The sequence below is a fragment of the Pantherophis guttatus genome, chromosome 8 (genome assembly GCF_059756535.1).
Source record: "Pantherophis guttatus breed Tessera chromosome 8, ASM5975653v1, whole genome shotgun sequence".
Taxonomy (NCBI): domain Eukaryota; kingdom Metazoa; phylum Chordata; class Lepidosauria; order Squamata; family Colubridae; genus Pantherophis; species Pantherophis guttatus.
In genome coordinates, this window is record NC_142070.1 from 1,508,152 (window position 1) to 1,524,754 (window position 16,603).

General features: G+C 49.9%; 1 protein-coding gene across 2 annotated transcripts; it reads right to left on the minus strand.

Annotated features, from left to right (window-relative positions):
• Positions 1–247: 247 nt before the first annotated feature.
• Positions 248–14,786, minus strand: SPEF1 (sperm flagellar and cilia associated 1). Of its 2 annotated transcripts, XM_034406184.3 has the most exons (8): positions 14,558–14,786; positions 13,125–13,236; positions 11,329–11,485; positions 9,805–9,867; positions 7,765–7,813; positions 5,752–5,818; positions 4,779–4,890; positions 248–3,273 (listed from the first exon to the last, which is right to left on the minus strand). In XM_034406184.3, exons 1-8 carry the CDS (start codon positions 14,667–14,669, stop codon positions 3,166–3,168), a joined length of 780 nt encoding a protein of 259 aa, XP_034262075.1. In that variant the 5' UTR covers positions 14,670–14,786; the 3' UTR covers positions 248–3,165. The 2 variants fall into 2 exon arrangements, with proteins under 2 accessions (XP_034262075.1, XP_034262076.1); XM_034406185.3 differs by lacking the exon at positions 9,805–9,867.
• Positions 14,787–16,603: the final 1,817 nt, after the last annotated feature.

Sequence of the window (16,603 nt, forward strand, 5' to 3'; positions counted from 1 at the left end):
GCGCAGTGCAGGGGGGCGGTCGTGCGTGGGGGGCATTGCATTATGGGTGTGGGAACACATGCATGTACACAAGCATTTTTGGCACCTGAGGGAAAAAAAGGTCAGCCATAACTGGTATAGGGTTTGCTGCCTAAGCAGGGGGTTGGACTAGATGACCTCCAAGGTCCCTTCCGATTCCGTTATTCTATTCTATTCCACTTTTGGACTCCCCCACCACCACAAAAAAAAAGAGAGAGAGAGACAGAAGGGAGGATTAAAGTCTTTAATGCTGAAAAGCAGACAGAAATTACCTTTAGAGAAGGAAGCCGCCGTGATCGTACAGAAAAACAGTGCTGGCCCCACACAAAAGCAGCTAATTTTCCCCATAACTGCATTGCCAAGAGGTTTTACCAATCGGTAAGCTCAGCTAAAGCCGCCCTCTGCTGTCCAACTCAGGGTATTACACCATCTGGCTTTTGTTTGTTTGTTTACCTTATTTATGTTTTGTTTTGTTTTGTGGCACGCGCCGAAGCTCGAGACACGAGCTTCCCTCCCTCCTCCCTCCCCCAGAAATCTCCCCGGAGTAGCTTAGCCAGGATAAATGAGCATTTAGAAGCATAAGCCAGTCCCTTTCTCAAGAGGTAGCCTCCCTTCTTTCTTCTTTGCACAACCAGGCCTGGCTGAAGATTTGTACTATCCGGGCTCTTCACGGAGACCCTTCAGACCCCACTCGGTCCGTCCCGTCACAGGAAAAGACCATCGGAAGAGAGGCAGGGACCCCAGAAGTCATCCAAAGCTTGGCCGGACCCTGAATTGCCAAGGCCAAATGGTGAGAGTTGCATGGCAACCCCTAAAACCTACGTTGGGCCAAGAGAAGTCAGTTGAAGGCACCTGGCGATACTTTAATCAGGGCCACGTGGGAGCAATGGACAGAATTAAGCCCCATGGATCCACGGGAGATCCCGGTGGAAGCAAATGTGTAGAGAAGGCACTAGAGCAGAGGTGGGGAGGAATCCAGTATCCCAGGAGGAAATCATGGGACAATTTGAAAACTATCACCATTGGATAGATCACTACATGGCCATGTCCTACAAGAGAGCAGAGGGACACCTTGTTAGATCTTCTGCTTTGAGGGAATGACTCAGAGCTCCAATATATGTTGACCCCTCCTCATTTCATCTTCGTGAAGACCCCCAAAGCGAATGACTTAATTCTCAGCTCCCCCCAGGACGCAACCACTTCTCCAAGTGATTGGGGAAGGAAGCTTCGTAAGATGGGCTATTATCTCCTCTCTTCCAAGGACTCCCTCCCCCCCCACCCCACCCCTTCTCTTCCTGTGCAGCAGAAGCTTCGACAACGATTGTGGGAACGTTCACACCTCGTGCTGGCACCTCAGCAAGGTGGTCCTTTGGATAGTGCCGAGGATGACAGGATGACGTGAGAAGGTCCCTTCCTGCCGGAGGTGCTTCTCAGTTGGGTTGATGAGCTTCTCAGTGGGGGGCCTTTGGGAAGCAGGAGGAGAACAACGTCGGGAGAAGGACCGAGATGGCCAAGATCAAAGCAAGTCCTGACCAACGGGGCCTGGGTCAAAGGCTTGCGGCCTCCTCGCTCTGTACACAGAGTTCCAAGGCACTTTTAATGGTCCAGATGTTGGACCCCGCTCTAGCCCACTACCCCACTACCGCATCACACACACAAATTCTCCTCTAGGTTTCCAGGTGGAGATGGGAAGCGACCGCCTCGTATCTTGGAGATTCAGGGAAAGGGGAGGCAAAGAAAAGGTGAGTCAGCTCTCTGGAGGTCATCTCCTAGCAATGGCACTGATCAAAAGAGCCACTGTGTGAATTTGGGTGTGTGAAAAAGCACACTTAGGCTCAAAAACCACAGTTTGGGCTCAAACGGGCAGTCACTCCCGCCCCATATTTTGCTCCTGAGCTCTTCAGAGGGGAGTTGGGGATGGGGGGGGGAACAGCATCTTCTCTGGGACATGCCTTGATTCATCTCATGGCCACACAACGCACCTCAGTCTGTGTCTTCACAAGACACCCCCTCGCCCGCAGGAAGCCAGAACGGGGATGGGGGGGGGTTTCTGATCCGTTGGGTTTGTGTTAGGGATTGTGCATGCAAGATCAAAGATTCGAGAAAGGCAGCTGAGGTCACGCAAAAGCTTTGAAGCCCACCTTGGGTATCTGATGGTGGGGAAGGGAGGAGGGAATCTAGAAAGAGCCTCCTGGCCAGAAGCAACCTGGAATGGTAGGGGGACCTCAACCCACTGGAGAAGGACATTCCTGAATCCTTGTATTAGCTGGGCGGGAGTGCATTTCCTAGGGAGGGCACAATACCTCTCGCTCACCCCCACCCCCAGCCAGGATTTTCCTCCCGTAGATGGAGCTCAAGAGTTCATCTTGAAAAGGACCAAACTCTGCGGTCCTCCTGGCTGCCCATGACTCCACCCTCAGCCATCCTGGAGGGTTTCTTCTCTCTTCCGGAGTCATCATCAAAGGAGAACAGCAGGTAGGGTGGCTTGGAAAGTTCAGAAGAACTTCAGAAGAAAGGGAGGGGGGACTGGTGTGGGGTCCTGGGGTCTCTCTGAACTTGTTTTCCCGTAGATGTTTCATGACCCAACTAGCTAACATCATCAGTGCTAGAAGGGAGTGGGGAGGAGGAGCAGGAGGAGCAGGAGGCTGAGAATCCAAGCCAACTTCTGGCCTCCCAACAGAGCCAAATCTGGGGAAATCCTGGCTAAGGATTCTACCGTTCCCGATGTTCTCCTTAGATGCCAGAAAGCTCATCTCAACCATCATCATGGCCTCCTTGCCTGGTGGGCTACAGATACAAGCAGGAGGACTTTTCCTGGGATCTCCTGCAACTCCAGGAGGCAGACACGATGGTGCCTGGAGACGGGGACTGGATTCTCCTGGGCTCTCCTGGAGAACGTGGCCAACTGACTGGACGTCACCCGGCCTTCTTTCCTCTGGGCACGGTCTCTCCTGGGCTGCGCTGGGGCCGCTGGCTGGGCAAAGGCTTCCCTTTGAAACCAGAAGACCTCCACGGAGGGTCTTCTTCCAACATCTCAGCCGGGCTGGAGGGCTGCAGAGAAAAGCGCTGAGCATTCAAAGAACCGGGGGTGGGGGAGCCCGGCATGGGTGGAAACGGTCTGGAGAAGCACAGCTGGGACGGGGCCTTTCACTTCCGCTTGGGCTCCGCCTGCTGCAGGCGCCGGGAGAGATCGTCGATCCGGACGTTCTTCAGGTGCAGCAGGTGTTCCAGTCGACGGATTTTCATCTGCAGAATCTAAGAGGTTGTAGAGGGTCTTGGCTGAGCAGGGGGTTGGACTAGAAGACCTCTAGGGTCCCTTCCAACTCTGTTATTCTATCCTGTTCTGTTCTGTTTCATTTCTATTTCTATTTCTATTATTTCTATTTCTATTTCTATTTCTATTTCTATTTCTATTACTTCTATTTCTATTATTTCTATTTCTATTTCTATTTCTATTTCTATTTCTATTTCTATTTCTATTTCTATTTCTTCTATTTCTATTTCTTCTATTTCTATTTCTATTTCTGTTCCAATTCCATTCTTTTCTATTCCATTCTTTCCTCAGAAGCAGCAGCTCAAGGACCCAAGACCCCCGTGGCCCCTGAAAACCCGAGGGGCCCTTCCTCCTTCCTCATGAGATGCTGCTTTCTAACCGTCCAGGCAACTCTTGGCCAAGAGCTCTTCCTCCACGGAGAAAGAAGGGAGGATTTGGCTAATACGGGCACTCCACACAACTGAGCCCAACATTTCCATCGCTAAGCGAGACGGTTGAGGAATGAGTTTTGCCCCACGTCATGCAACCTTCCCTGCCACAATCCCTGCGATTAATCACAAGGGTTGTTGTTCAGCGAATCCATCGAGTTTGCTTGTTGGAAGGTCGCCAAAGGGAGGGTCACGTGACCCCCCGGGACACCCCGACCGTCATAAATACGAGACAGTGGCCGAGTGTCTGAATTTTGGTCACGCGATAGGACTACAACTCCCTGTTTCCCACTTTCAAGCCTGGTGTTGTGGCCTGTTGGCCGCCTGCCCCTTCAGCAGCCGAATCAGAGGAGGAGGAGGAGGAGGAGGAGGTGTGGGAGTCAAAGTCAGCATCAAGGCAACCTGGGAGCTCCAAGGGGGAAGAGGGAATGGAGCTGGGGGAGAGAGAGACAGAGGCAGAGCCTGGGCTGTCTGTCAGCCATCAGATGGAGAGTCAACAGCCCCCAGGTCCGGAGGTGGCTGATGAGGAAGAGGAGGAACAGCTGGGTCCAGTGCCTGATGCACAGAAGGCAAGAGGAGAGCAGTGGAAATCTATGGGCTGGTCCTTGGGACGGATGAGCCACTGCTGCTAGCGAGGCCCCACCCTAGCTCTGGGGATAAAAGAGAGGGGGCAGAGATGAATAGATGTGGCAGATAACTATTCATCTTCCGGATGGACGGACTTGTTAGCCTGCGGTGAGAAGGAGACTTTTTGCCGGGGCTGCCGGCGCTCTTAATAAAAGAATCTTTGAGTTAAATTCAGAGGATTTCTCATGTTTGGGGAGCTGGGTCAGGACACCTGGTGCTTTAACCACTAGACCCAACTGCCGCTCTCCCGTCACTTTCTCTCCCTCTGTTGGGATGATTGTCCCCGCAGAGACCTCCGGAAGTCTCTGCCCTCGGCCAGTGTGGGGAAGCCGAGAGGGCCGGGCGACCCCCAAGATGTGGGGAGAGGGAGGTGGCTGAGCCAAGCTCCCTTGCCATCAATGGGTGCCGGGTGGGATGCATCTTGGCCTCACCTGGATGGTCTCCTGGGAAGCCAGCAGGGCCTGTTCCCGCTCGGCCAGGTGCAGACGCAGGTTGGCATCCGTTTGCAGAGGCACCGGGTAGCCCGTCTGTCCCTTCAGACCCCTGCAAGTGGAAGACGGTTATAGGGAGCAGAACGTCCCCCAAATTGTGGACTTCCACCCCATTGCATGGAGGGAAGACACCCCCCCCCGGCAGAGCTTCCCCTTCCTCATCCTAGGGAACCGAGTTCAAGATTCTCCAGTCAGAGGAAGAAGGATGGCCATTTTCTCCTTTCCTGATGTTTGATAGACATCTCAGCCTGGCTCTTTTTGCTTCCATGAAACGGCCTGAAACTGACTTTAGAGGCATCTAGTGGCAAGGAGTTCCATCTGCCACCAGCTTTCCCTGGAAGAAGTCCTGGGAAGCTGTGCAGAATCCAGCCGTCCCTCCGTCTTCATCTGCCTGTCTCTCCCTCAAGGACATTCGCCTGCGGCCTGCTTTACAGGTAGTCCTCGACTTACAACCGTTCGTTTAGTGACCGTTTTGAAGTCGCAACAGCACTGAAAGAAGTGACATGGCCGTTTTTCACACTTAATGGCCGTTGCAGCATCCCGGGGGGGTCACACGATCCCCTTTTGCAACCGTCTGACAAGCAAAGTCAAGGGGGAAGCCGGATTCACTTAACAACCGGGTTGCCACCTTAACAGCTGTGGCGATTCGCTTAGCAACGGTGGCAAGAAAGGTCGCAAAACGGGGCAAAACTCACTTAAGAACCATCTCGCTTAGCAACAGAAATCTGGGGCTCAACGGCGGCCGTAAGTCGAGGACTACCTGTATTTCGCAGCTCTGATTTCCTTAGGCTGCAATTCAACAGGGCAGAAAAGGAGAAAAGTGGCCCCTCAAATGTCTCCCCCCACCTGCCGGATTCTCGGGTCAGGGGTTCAAAGACCCCCACCTCAAAAGAGGGCAACCTCAGATACTCACCTTTCTGAAGCAGGAGAGTCCTTGGTGTAACCTCCGGTGCTGTTGGGCATGGACTTCGAAGTGTAGCCTGTGAAATGCCAAAAAGAGATTAACGGGAGGAGGAGGGGGCTCCCAAGAGAGCCCATTCGGCACCCCGTAGCTGTAGAGGTAGGTCAAAGGTCATAGTGTCATAGACCAGCCCACTGCCTTAGCTCATGCCTATGACCTCATTTTGGCTCTGATCTGTATTATCTCATCTCACCTAGAGAGGATGGCACCTTGAGAGGGGGGTGAATAGTTTGTCCAATTAGAACACTGTTGCTGTCCTGGCTTTTTATCTGCCTGGGTAAAACTGTATAAAAAATAAAGCTCTCTGAAAGAGCAGGAGAGACATCTTTGATCGGAGCAAAAACCTGGACCTCTGATTTACAACACGTATCTATAAGTCAGAATTCCCTGAGGGACTCCTCAGCCATTTGCCTGAAGTGGTAGAGGGTTTCCTGCCTGAGCAGGGGGTTGGACTAGAAGACCTCCAAGGTCCCTTCCAGATCTACTCTAATTCTATCCTATTCCATTCCATTCCATTCCATATTTTCTATTCTATTCTATTCTATTCTATTCTATTCTATTCTATTCTATTCTATTCTATTCTATTCTACTCTACTCTACTCTACTCTACTCTACTCTACTCTACTCTACTCTACTCTACTCTACTCCATTCCATTCCATATTTTCTCTTCTCTTCTCTTCTCTTCTCTTCTCTTCTCTTCTCTTCTCTTCTCTTCTCTTCTCTTCTCTTCTCTTCTCAATTAATTCTATTCTATTCTATTTAATATTATTCTATTCTATACTATTTTCTATTCTATTCTTTTCAGCCTTTAAAGAGGCACCTCGGGGTCTTTCTACTGCACACATTTATCTATTTTTAAAATTTTATTAATTAGATTTTTATCCCGCCTTTATTACTTTTATATGTAACTCAAGGTGGGCGAACCTACCTAATATTCCTTCCTCCTCCTGTTTTCCCCACACGACAACCCTGTGGAGGTGGGTTGGGCTGAGAGAGTGAATGGCTGGCCCAAAATCACCCAGCTGGGTTTCATGCCTAAAGTGGAACTAGAACTTATCACCTCCTAAATTATCCAGCTGGCTTTATGCCTGAGGCAGGACTAGAACTCACCGTCTCCTGGTTTCTAGCCTGACGCCTTATCCCAAGGGTGTCAAAACACGAGGCCCATCGGCCTGATGTGTCACACACTGGCCACGCCCACCCCAGTTTAGCGAAGGGTGTTAAAGTCACGATACGTCACATGACAACAGCGTGATGACACGCGGATGCACAGAAGGCAGAGGAGAGGAGAGCGGTGGAAATCTGTGGGCCGGTCCTTGGGACGGAAGAGCCACCGCTGCTAGCGAAGCCCCACCCTGGCTCTGGGGATAAAAGGCAGGGGGTGGAGATGAATAGATGTGGCAGGCTTTTTGCCAGGGCTGCTGGCGCTCCTAATAAAGGAATCATTGATAACACGTCAAACTATAGAGCAGTGATGGCTAACCTTTTTGCTATCGCGTGCCAACAGCAGGGGGAGTGCAGGGGGGGGGTCACACACGCGGGTGCCCACACTCATAATTCTATGCCCCATGCCCCCTGCGCATGCATGTGACCCCCCCCCCGTGCTCCCCCCACTTTTGGCATGTGATGGCACGTGGGCCCGGTAGGCCCATTTTTCGCCCTCCCCAGGCTACAGAGGCTTTCTAGGAGCCTGGGGAGGGTGAAAACAGCCTTCCCCACCTCTTCAGAGGCTCTCCGGAGGCCGGAAACAGCCTGTTTCCTTACTTCCGGTGGGCCCAGAAGGCCCCAAAATCAGCTGGCCAACACGCACAGGCACGCCGGAGCTGAGTTCACATGCCCACTGATATGGCTCTGCGGGCCACCTGTGGCACACATGCCATAGGTTCGCCACTACGGCTATACAGGGTTTGTCGTGTTTGGGGAGGTGGCTCAGAACAGCCCATCTTTGCTCTTCGTGCCCTTACCTGTTTCCATGTAGTTGTTCTCTTCCACAATGGCACGCATGCCCAGGTCCTGTTTCAAGAGAGAGAGGAAGAGAGGCTTGCACATCGAACGCTACGGACCCCCTCCTCTTTCCCTCCCTGCTCCGCCCTTTTCTCAACCTGCCATTCCGGAAAGAGTCTCCTTGCAAGATCACAGAAGTCACAGAAACAGACCGGTGCCCTGGCCTGCGTGGAAAGCCCATGAAGGCACGGAAGCCTGGAAGCGCTTGTCTTGAGAGGGGGCCTTGAAGGCCAGAGCAGAGATTTCCAGGCAGCAGTTTTTTTTCCAACCGAAGGGGGTTTATTGCCCTTCAGGCAGTCCTCGATGTACGGCCACAATTGAGCCCAACATTTCTGTTGCTGAGTGAGACAGTTGCTAAGTGAGTTTCGTCCCCCCGGTGACGGGCTTCCACGCCGCAATTCTGAAGGTCCCTTCCAACTCTATTATTTTATGTTCTATATTCTAAATGTGGTGACTCACTTAACAAGAGAGGTCGTAAGATGGGGCAAAAATTGCTTCACAACTGTCTTGCTTGGCAACAAAAATTTGGGGCTAAGTTGTGGTCGTAAGTCCAGGGCTGCCTGTATGTGTCGCCTGGATTTCAGGACCCTGGAGAGCTCTTCCTGGAAGTCCGCGTTGCCTTGTCCCGCCCAGACAATGCTAGAATAAATACTGTCAGGACCTGTCAAGAGGTGGCAATTTGATTTTGATGCGATGCACAAGGGCAGGTAACATCCTCGATTTACAACAGTTCATTTAGTGACCATGTGAAGTGACAAGAGCGCTGGAAAAAAGGTGACTTTTTCACATGACCGTTGCATCATCAACACCTAGTCAAAATTCGGACGTTTGGCAACTGACTCGTATTTATGACGGTCGCAGTGTTCCCGGGGTCACGTGATCCCCTTTTGCGACCTCCTGACAAGCAAAGTCAAGGGGGGAAGCCAGATTTGCTTAACAACCGTGTCACTAACTTAACAACCGCAGGGATTCACTTAACAACTGTGGTAAGAAAGGTTGTACAAAGGGGAAAAACTTACTTAACAAGTCTTTCGCTTAGGGTTTTGGGGCTCAATTGTGGTCTCCATGGAAATTGTGGACTCGACTGTGATCATAAGACGAGGACTACCTGCATTGGTCAGTGAAGGGTCTCCAAATTCAGTAACTTTAAGACTTGTGGGCTTCGACTCTCTGTGCTGGCAAGGAATTCTGGGAGTTGGAGTCCACCCATCTTAAAGCAGGCTGGCTGGGGGATTCTGGGACTTGGAGTCCACCCATCTTAAAGCAGGCTGGCTGGGGGATTCTGGGAGTTGAAGTCCACCCATCTTAAAGCAGGCTGGCTGGGGGATTCTGGGACTTGGAGTCCACCCATCTTAAAGCAGGCTGGCTAGGGAATTATGAGACTTGGAGTCCACCCATCTTAAAGCAGGCTGGCTAGGGAATTATGAGACTTGGAGTCCACCCATCTTAAAGCAGGCTGGCTGGGGGATTCTGGGAGTTGAAGTCCACCCATCTTAAAGCAGGCTGGCTAGGGGATTCTGGGAGTTGAAGTCCACCCATCTTAAAGCAGGCTGGCTAGGGGATTCTGGGAGTTGAAGTCCACCCATCTTATAGCATGCTCGCTGGGGGATTCTGGGAGTTGAAGTCCACCCATCTTAAAGCATGCTCGCTGGGGGATTCTGGGAGTTGAAGTCCACCCATCTTATAGCATGCTCGCTGGGGGATTCTGGGAGTTGAAGTCCACCCATCTTATAGCATGCTCGCTGGGGGATTCTGGGACCTGGAGTCCACCGGTCTTAAAGTTGCCAAGTTTGGAGACGCCTGGTCCAGGTGTGACCCTCTGAAGCCTCCCTTTTGAAGAAGAGTTTATTTTTTCCTTAAAACAAGCAGCATCTGTGAAGACCGTCCCCGCCCTGCCCCACCTGTCTCGTGGCTTGGATTCAGACAGACAGACAGAGAGAGGAAAAGCAGCAAGGTGTATCTCCAGGCAGGTAAAAAGGAAGGTGGCGAAAGGCAGAAACCTGGGGCATTGGAGTCGGGAAGGAGCAAAGGCTGCAGCCGCCCAGAGGAGTTGGTGGCCGGTCCTGGAAAGAAGCAGAAGAGGAAGGAAGGGAGGTGTAAAAAGAAAAAGAAAAAAAAAGAGAGAGAGAGAGAGAGAGAGAGAGAGAGAGAGAGAGAGAGAGAGAGAGAGAGAGAGAGAGAGAGAGAGAGTACGTTTGCCATTATTCCCCCTCCCATCAGTCCTTCAGGCTGGATTCAGAGAGCTCCTCAATTGGGAGGGACCTTCAGACCGTCCTTGATACCCCGGTTATTTCATAGCTTGACTACTGCAACAGTCCCTACATGGGGCCGCCCTGGGAGACGACTTCCCAGTGCTAAAATACGCGTCTCCTGCTGTCTTGAGGCTGAAAAAGGGCCACCTGGTTTCAAGGCATGGATCCCTGTGGGTGGATCTCCATGGATCTCCTGCTCGGACGGTGGGGATCTCCTCTACGAGAGATCCAGGTCGAAACCAAGAGAGGTGAGACATCAGGCTGAAAGCTGTTTGCGTGTTTCTGCTTGAAGGACTTGCGCCGTACGATATGGGTAGTCCTTGGCTTACAACCTTATGTTAAGCGGCCATTCAATGTTACAACGGCACGTGACTTAGGACTCCCTTTTCACACTTACGACCGTAGCAGCATCCTCAGGGTCACGTGATCCAAATTTGGATGCTTGGCAACAGACTCGTATTTATGACGGCTGCAGTGTCCTGGGGTCACTTAACCACGGTGGCAAAACCGTTATAAAATGGGGCAAAATTCACTTAACAACAGTCTCGCTTAACAAAAGAAATTTTGGGCTCGATTGTGGTCATAAGTTGAGGACTATCGACTGTCCATAATGAGAGGGTTCTCTTCTCCAAGCCCTTTGGAACAAATAGGAGTGACCCTGGTAAAGAAGATTCCATTTAGGTGGAATCCTTCCTCTTTTTTCATACACTTTTTTTTTAATAAAAATATCCTTGGGTTTGTTTTCCAGATCTCTGCTCTCAGGTTTTGCATCTTAAAGTATGCTGGTTGGGAATTATGGGAGTTGAAGTCCAACTTAAAATATACTGACTGGGGGATTCTGGGAGTTGAAGTCCATATATCTTAACCATGCTGACTAGGGAATTATGGGAGTTGAAGTCCACCCCTCTTAAAGCAAGCCGGCTGGGAAATTCTGGGAGTTCAACATCAAGAGCCTTGATAGTACAGTGGTTTAGTGCACCCTGTTATTAAGACCAGCTGCCTGCAATTTCTGCTGGTTCGAATCTCACCAGGCTCAAGGTTGACTCAGCCTTCCATCCTTTCTAAGGTAGGTGAAATGAGGACCCATTTGTGGGGGCAATAAGCTGACTTTGTATAAAATATACAAAAGTATGAAGGCTATTGCTTAACGCGTTGTAAGCCACCCTGAGTCTCCGGAGAAGGGCGGCATATAAATCAAATTAAAAAACAAAACAAAACATCAGAGGTCAACGTTTGCTCAACTGACCCTCGCCTCGTCCACGTTCTACTGACCTGGTAAGAGTTGGTGGACATCTTGGCTTGCTTCTGCTTCTCCTCAATCTTCTGTCTCAACGGGATCAGCACCAACTCCACCACTCCAGGGGTGCACTGGGCAATCTTCCGGACGATGTCTTCGGGAATGGAAAAATTCAATTTGCTCAACACTTTCCTGAAAAAGAGGCGAGGAACTGAGCACTCACACAACCCCCTTTCTGGTCACCGGTGTGTTCAGGATTTGGCACACCCAGAAAGAGGCAGACGGAGACCCTTCCCATACGACAGAGATCTTGGCCCACTGGGAATAATAATAATAATAAAAATTAGGTAGTCTTCGACTTACGGCCACCATTGAGCCCCAAATTCCCGTTGCTAAGTGTGTCCTTTGTTAAGTGAATTGGTCCACAACCTTTCTTGCCACGGTTGTTAAGTGAATCTGGCTTCCCCATTGAGTTTGCTTCTCAGAAGATCGCAAAAGGTAATTAATTACAGGGCCCCCCCCCGGACGTTGCAACTGTCATAAATATGAGTCAGTTGTCAAGTCTTCAATTTTGATCGTGTGACCATGGAAATGCTGCAACGAGCGTGAACGACGGTTCCGTTGCAACCTTGGAATGGTCACTAAATGAACTGTTGTAAGTCGAGGAGTACCTTTTCCCATTCAACTTTTTTATTAGTTTATCGAAGTATAAAATACGAAGGAAAAAAAAAGCATGGCAAAGTAAGAAGAGAGGGAGGGGAAAAGAAGGGAGGTAGTGTAACGGGAGAAAAAACGAAAAGAACAGCGCAGTAGACGGTAACAACAATACAGACAACAATACAGCCACAACTTTTTTGCTTTTACCCAACAGCATGGACACGCCATCTCTAGAAAAACGAGCGTGTCTAGTTTACAAAATCAAAATCAAAGTTTCATTCGCCACTGAAGCAGTTTCAAAACAAAGACAAAATTAAATATATTCTCTTCTTTGGATACAAAAAAAAAAAAAATCAGTGTAACCCTCTCTGCTTCTCTTTGTTGTGGGGGGGATCATATATCATTACTTCTCGTATTTTCAAATCTAGGCAATACTATTTTACAAACTTTGGAATATTATTCAGCATTACTGTTCTGACCCAGCTCCCGAAACATGACAAACCCTCTGAAGTTAAATCAATTTATTAGGAGCGCCAGCATCCCTGGCAAAAAGCCTGCCATATCTATTCATCTCTGCCCCCTGCCTTTTATCCCCAGAGATAGGGTGGGGCCTTGCTAGCAACAGTGGCTCATCCGTCCCAAGGACCAGCCCATAGATTTCCACTGCTCTCCTCTCCTCTGCCTTCTGTGCATCCGTACATCAGGCACTGGACCCAGCTGTTCCTCCTCTTCCTCATCAGCCACCTCGACCTTTGACTCTCCATCTGAGGGCTGACAGACGGCCCAGGCTCCACCTGTCTCTCTCTCTCTCTGCCAGCTCCATTCCCTCTTCCCCCTCGGAGCTCCCAGGTTGCCTTGATGCTGATCCTGACTCCCACGCCTCCTCCTCTTCCTCCTCCTCCTCCTCCTCGTCCTCCTCCTCCTCTGATTCGGTTGCTGGAGGGGCCGCAGCCAACAGGCCACAACAATTACTTAAAGAACCTGAGGACCTGCATTTACATATGTGCTCATTTTATATATACAAAACTAAGGACTACTTGCGTGTAGATCAATATTCACATCAATATTCACACAGAGAAGAGGGTTACAAGGCAGGGCCCCATGGACAACAGCCAATCTCCATCATTCTGGGGTGGGGGATTCCAAACGCTGGCTTTACCTGTAAAATACTGACCTGTTCAGGTGTGCCCAGTTGGAGAGCTTCTGTTGTGTGGAATTAGCTGGAGCGTAATTGTGCATTTCCACCATTTTGGGAAAATAAAACTTCACCACCTCGGCCACCAGAACTGGATGGGCGATAAAAAGAAGGAAGTCCTTGACATACAACTGGAATGGAATCTGTCCATTACGGTTGCCGAGCGAGACAGTGGTTAAGTGAAATTTGTTCCGTTTTACGACCTCCCTTGCCACCGTTGTTAAGTGAGTCACTGCAGTTGTTCAGTTAGGAACATGACTGTTAAGTGAATCTGGCTTCCCCACTGACTTGGCTCGTCAGAAGGTCGCAAAAGTGATGACGTGGCCTTGGGACACTGCGACCGTCATAAATATGAGTCAGCGTCTGAATTTTGATCATGTGACGATCGGGATGCTGCAATGGTTGTAAGTGTGAAAAACGGTCATAAGTCACTTTTTTCAGTGATGTTGTAACTTCGACCGGTCACTAAATAAACTGTTGTAAGTCAAGAAATATCTGTGCAGCTAGTCCTTGACTTACAACAGTTCGTTTAGTGACCATTCAAAGTTACAACAGCCCTGAAAAAAATGACTTAGGATCATTTTTCAGAGTTAAGACCTTTCCAGTATCATGGGATCAAAATTCAGAGGCTTGGCCACTGACTCGTATTTACGACAGTCCCAGTGTCCCAAGGGTCACGTGATCCCCTCTTGCGACCCGACCAGCAAAGTCAATGGGGGAAGCCAGATTCACGTTAACGACCGGATTACTAATTCATCAACTGCAGTGACTCACTTAACAACCGAGGCAAAAAAGGTCGTAAAATGGAGCAAAACTCACTTAACAAATGTCTTTCTTAACAACAGAAATTTTGGGTTCCATCGTGGTCATAAGTCGAGGACGATATTCCTAATTCAAAGGCCATGAAAGGTGAGTGGACTTCAACTCCCGGAATTCTCAGCAGTGGCAACCCTGGCTGGGGAATTCCAGGATTTGAAGTCCATAAACCAAGTTTGGGAAACCCTGTCGAATTCTTCCAGGACATCCCCTGCGGAGGCTCTGGAGCTTGCAAGAACCCCTGAGGGTCCCCCGGGGGTCTTTCCCATCGCTGCAGACCCCCACTGACCAAGACCCTCCTTGCACAGGTGCTTACGCAGCGCTCTCTACCTCAAGGACCATCCTTTCCATCCACTGACCCAGAGGAAGGGGCTGGATATTGGTAGGGGGTGGAAGGGGAACAGGGACCCCAGGTGGCTAAAAGGGGAGGGGTCTCCAGGGTGCTTCCGATTTCTGCAACAGTTGGGGCCAACCAACCCCAACCGGGCGCCCTCCAGAGAAGATGCAGGAAAAATGGCCATCTCTGGAGGGCGCCCGGTTGGGGATGGGGGCTCCCAAAACTCACGCCCCTTCCCCTCCCCTCCCCCCACCCAAACCTCCATCGCTGAAGTCGCGGGTGATGTTCCTCTTCGGGCGGGAGAGAGGGATGCCATCCACCCAGCTGTAGAGGTCATTCAGACTCTCCTCGTCCAGGTCACCGTGGGCCATGGTGCCTCTGCCCGGGGCTGCCACGCTTCTTCCTAGCCAGCACCGCCAGGGGCGGCCATATTGTTTGCATGGGCAGCCATGGCAACCCCAGCCTCTCTACTCCCCCCCCTCCATCTCAGGAGAGGCATTGTGGGAGCCGTAGTTCTCTCCGGCTCCTAGCAACCACAGCTACCACAACAGGGTTGCTAGGCAACCGGTGCATCCTAGCAGCAGTGGGCATCCGAGGCTCCCTCCCTCTGGGAGAAGGAGCGGAAGGACCCTTCCTGGACCCATGGGTCTCTGGAGCGGTGGGCACAGGTGTGGATGACAGGGCCCATGATTCCCAGCCCTTCTGGGAGCAAGAGGAAGAGACTGCTTTGGGAAAAAATAAAAAGAAAGACTGGGCACCTTGCCATGATGTCTCTACCAGGTGGAGCAGCCCCTGCAAAAAGTTCTTCCTAAGCAGGGCTGCACCTGTTGAATTTCTACCTGCTTTATTTCGTTATTCTAGTTTTGAATCCATGCGGAACCAACAGAAACATCCATAAGGATTAAAGCATTCTTAGGGAGTATAAACAAATGAAAAAAAGTAGGTGGGCCTTGACCTACCGGCTCCAAATTTCCGTTGCTAAGCTAGACAGCCGTTAAATGAGTTTTGACCCATTTTACGACCTTCCTTGCCACATTTGTTAAGTGAATCGCTGCCGTTATTAAATTAGTCACACGGTTGTTAAGTGAATCAGGCTTCCCCATTGACTCAGCTTGTCAGAAGGTCGCAAAAGGGGATCACGTGATCCCGGGATACGGCGACCATCATAAATACGAGTCAGTTGCCCAAGGTCTGAATTTTGATCATGTGACCACGGGAATGCTGCAATGGTTGTTAAGTGTGAAAAACGGTCGTAAGTCACTTTTTTCAGTGCTGTTCTAACTGAACGGTCACTAAATGAACTGTTGTAAGTTGAGGACTGCCTATATATAGTTTACACCAGTGTTGGCTGGGGGATTCTGGGAGTTGAAGTCTACCCATCTTCAAGCTACCAAGGTTGAGAAATACTGGTTTACATTATTTTATTTATTTGATTAAGACAGGGGACTACAGGACGAAGAATGGTTGTGCTGTATTTTGCTATTAAAATTGTTTTTTTTTTATTTGCTGGGATGAAGGAGAAATTTTTTCCTTCTTTCTTTTTTGCACTTTCTGTTGGCATCTGTTTGACATTTCTGTCGTTGGTTTCTTTCATTTACAATTCCTACAATATACATATATATATATATATATTTGCAGCAGATGCCAACAATCCCTTTGGCTGCCAGAAAAATCCCAGAAGGCTTCAAGAAAAGAAAAGAAAAAATATTTTCTGCAGCATTCATAGCAGGAGCTTGAATCCTGTCATTATTCCCTCTGTTTTGTGTCTCTGCAACACAAAATGTTGGCAGGCAGGCAGGCCTCTGCTTGTCATACCTCACAATTGCCTCGCCCAGCACATTTTTCCCAGGTTCTCTCTCACGTGTAGACAGGGTGGGCCCCCAAAATCCATTCGCTTCAGAACCTCCCGGTATCAAACAAATTAAATTCAGGGGCCCTTTACTCAAGAAACCCCTGGAGATATTTCACAGAAGACATAATTAATCCCTGCATGGGGATTAATTATTGAGATTAATGAAGCTAAAGGCAGCAGCCATTTTCCTCTAATCTGCAGATGCTGCTTAGAAAGAAATGATGTTCGATTCGTTGGAAGACATCTGGCTCCTTATCAAAGGGCTCCGATTTCCCACAAAGTGGATTATGTTCCAGATTAAGCACCCAATCCCCGTTTCTCCCTTTTTTGTAGAAAATCAGCAGCGATTTAGAAGAGCTGAATGAGAAGCGGCTTTACTATGATGTGAATTCCCCCCTCAGGGCAGCCATTTTTGGCAATTGTAAAAGCAACTCTCTCTGTGTGTGTGAGAGA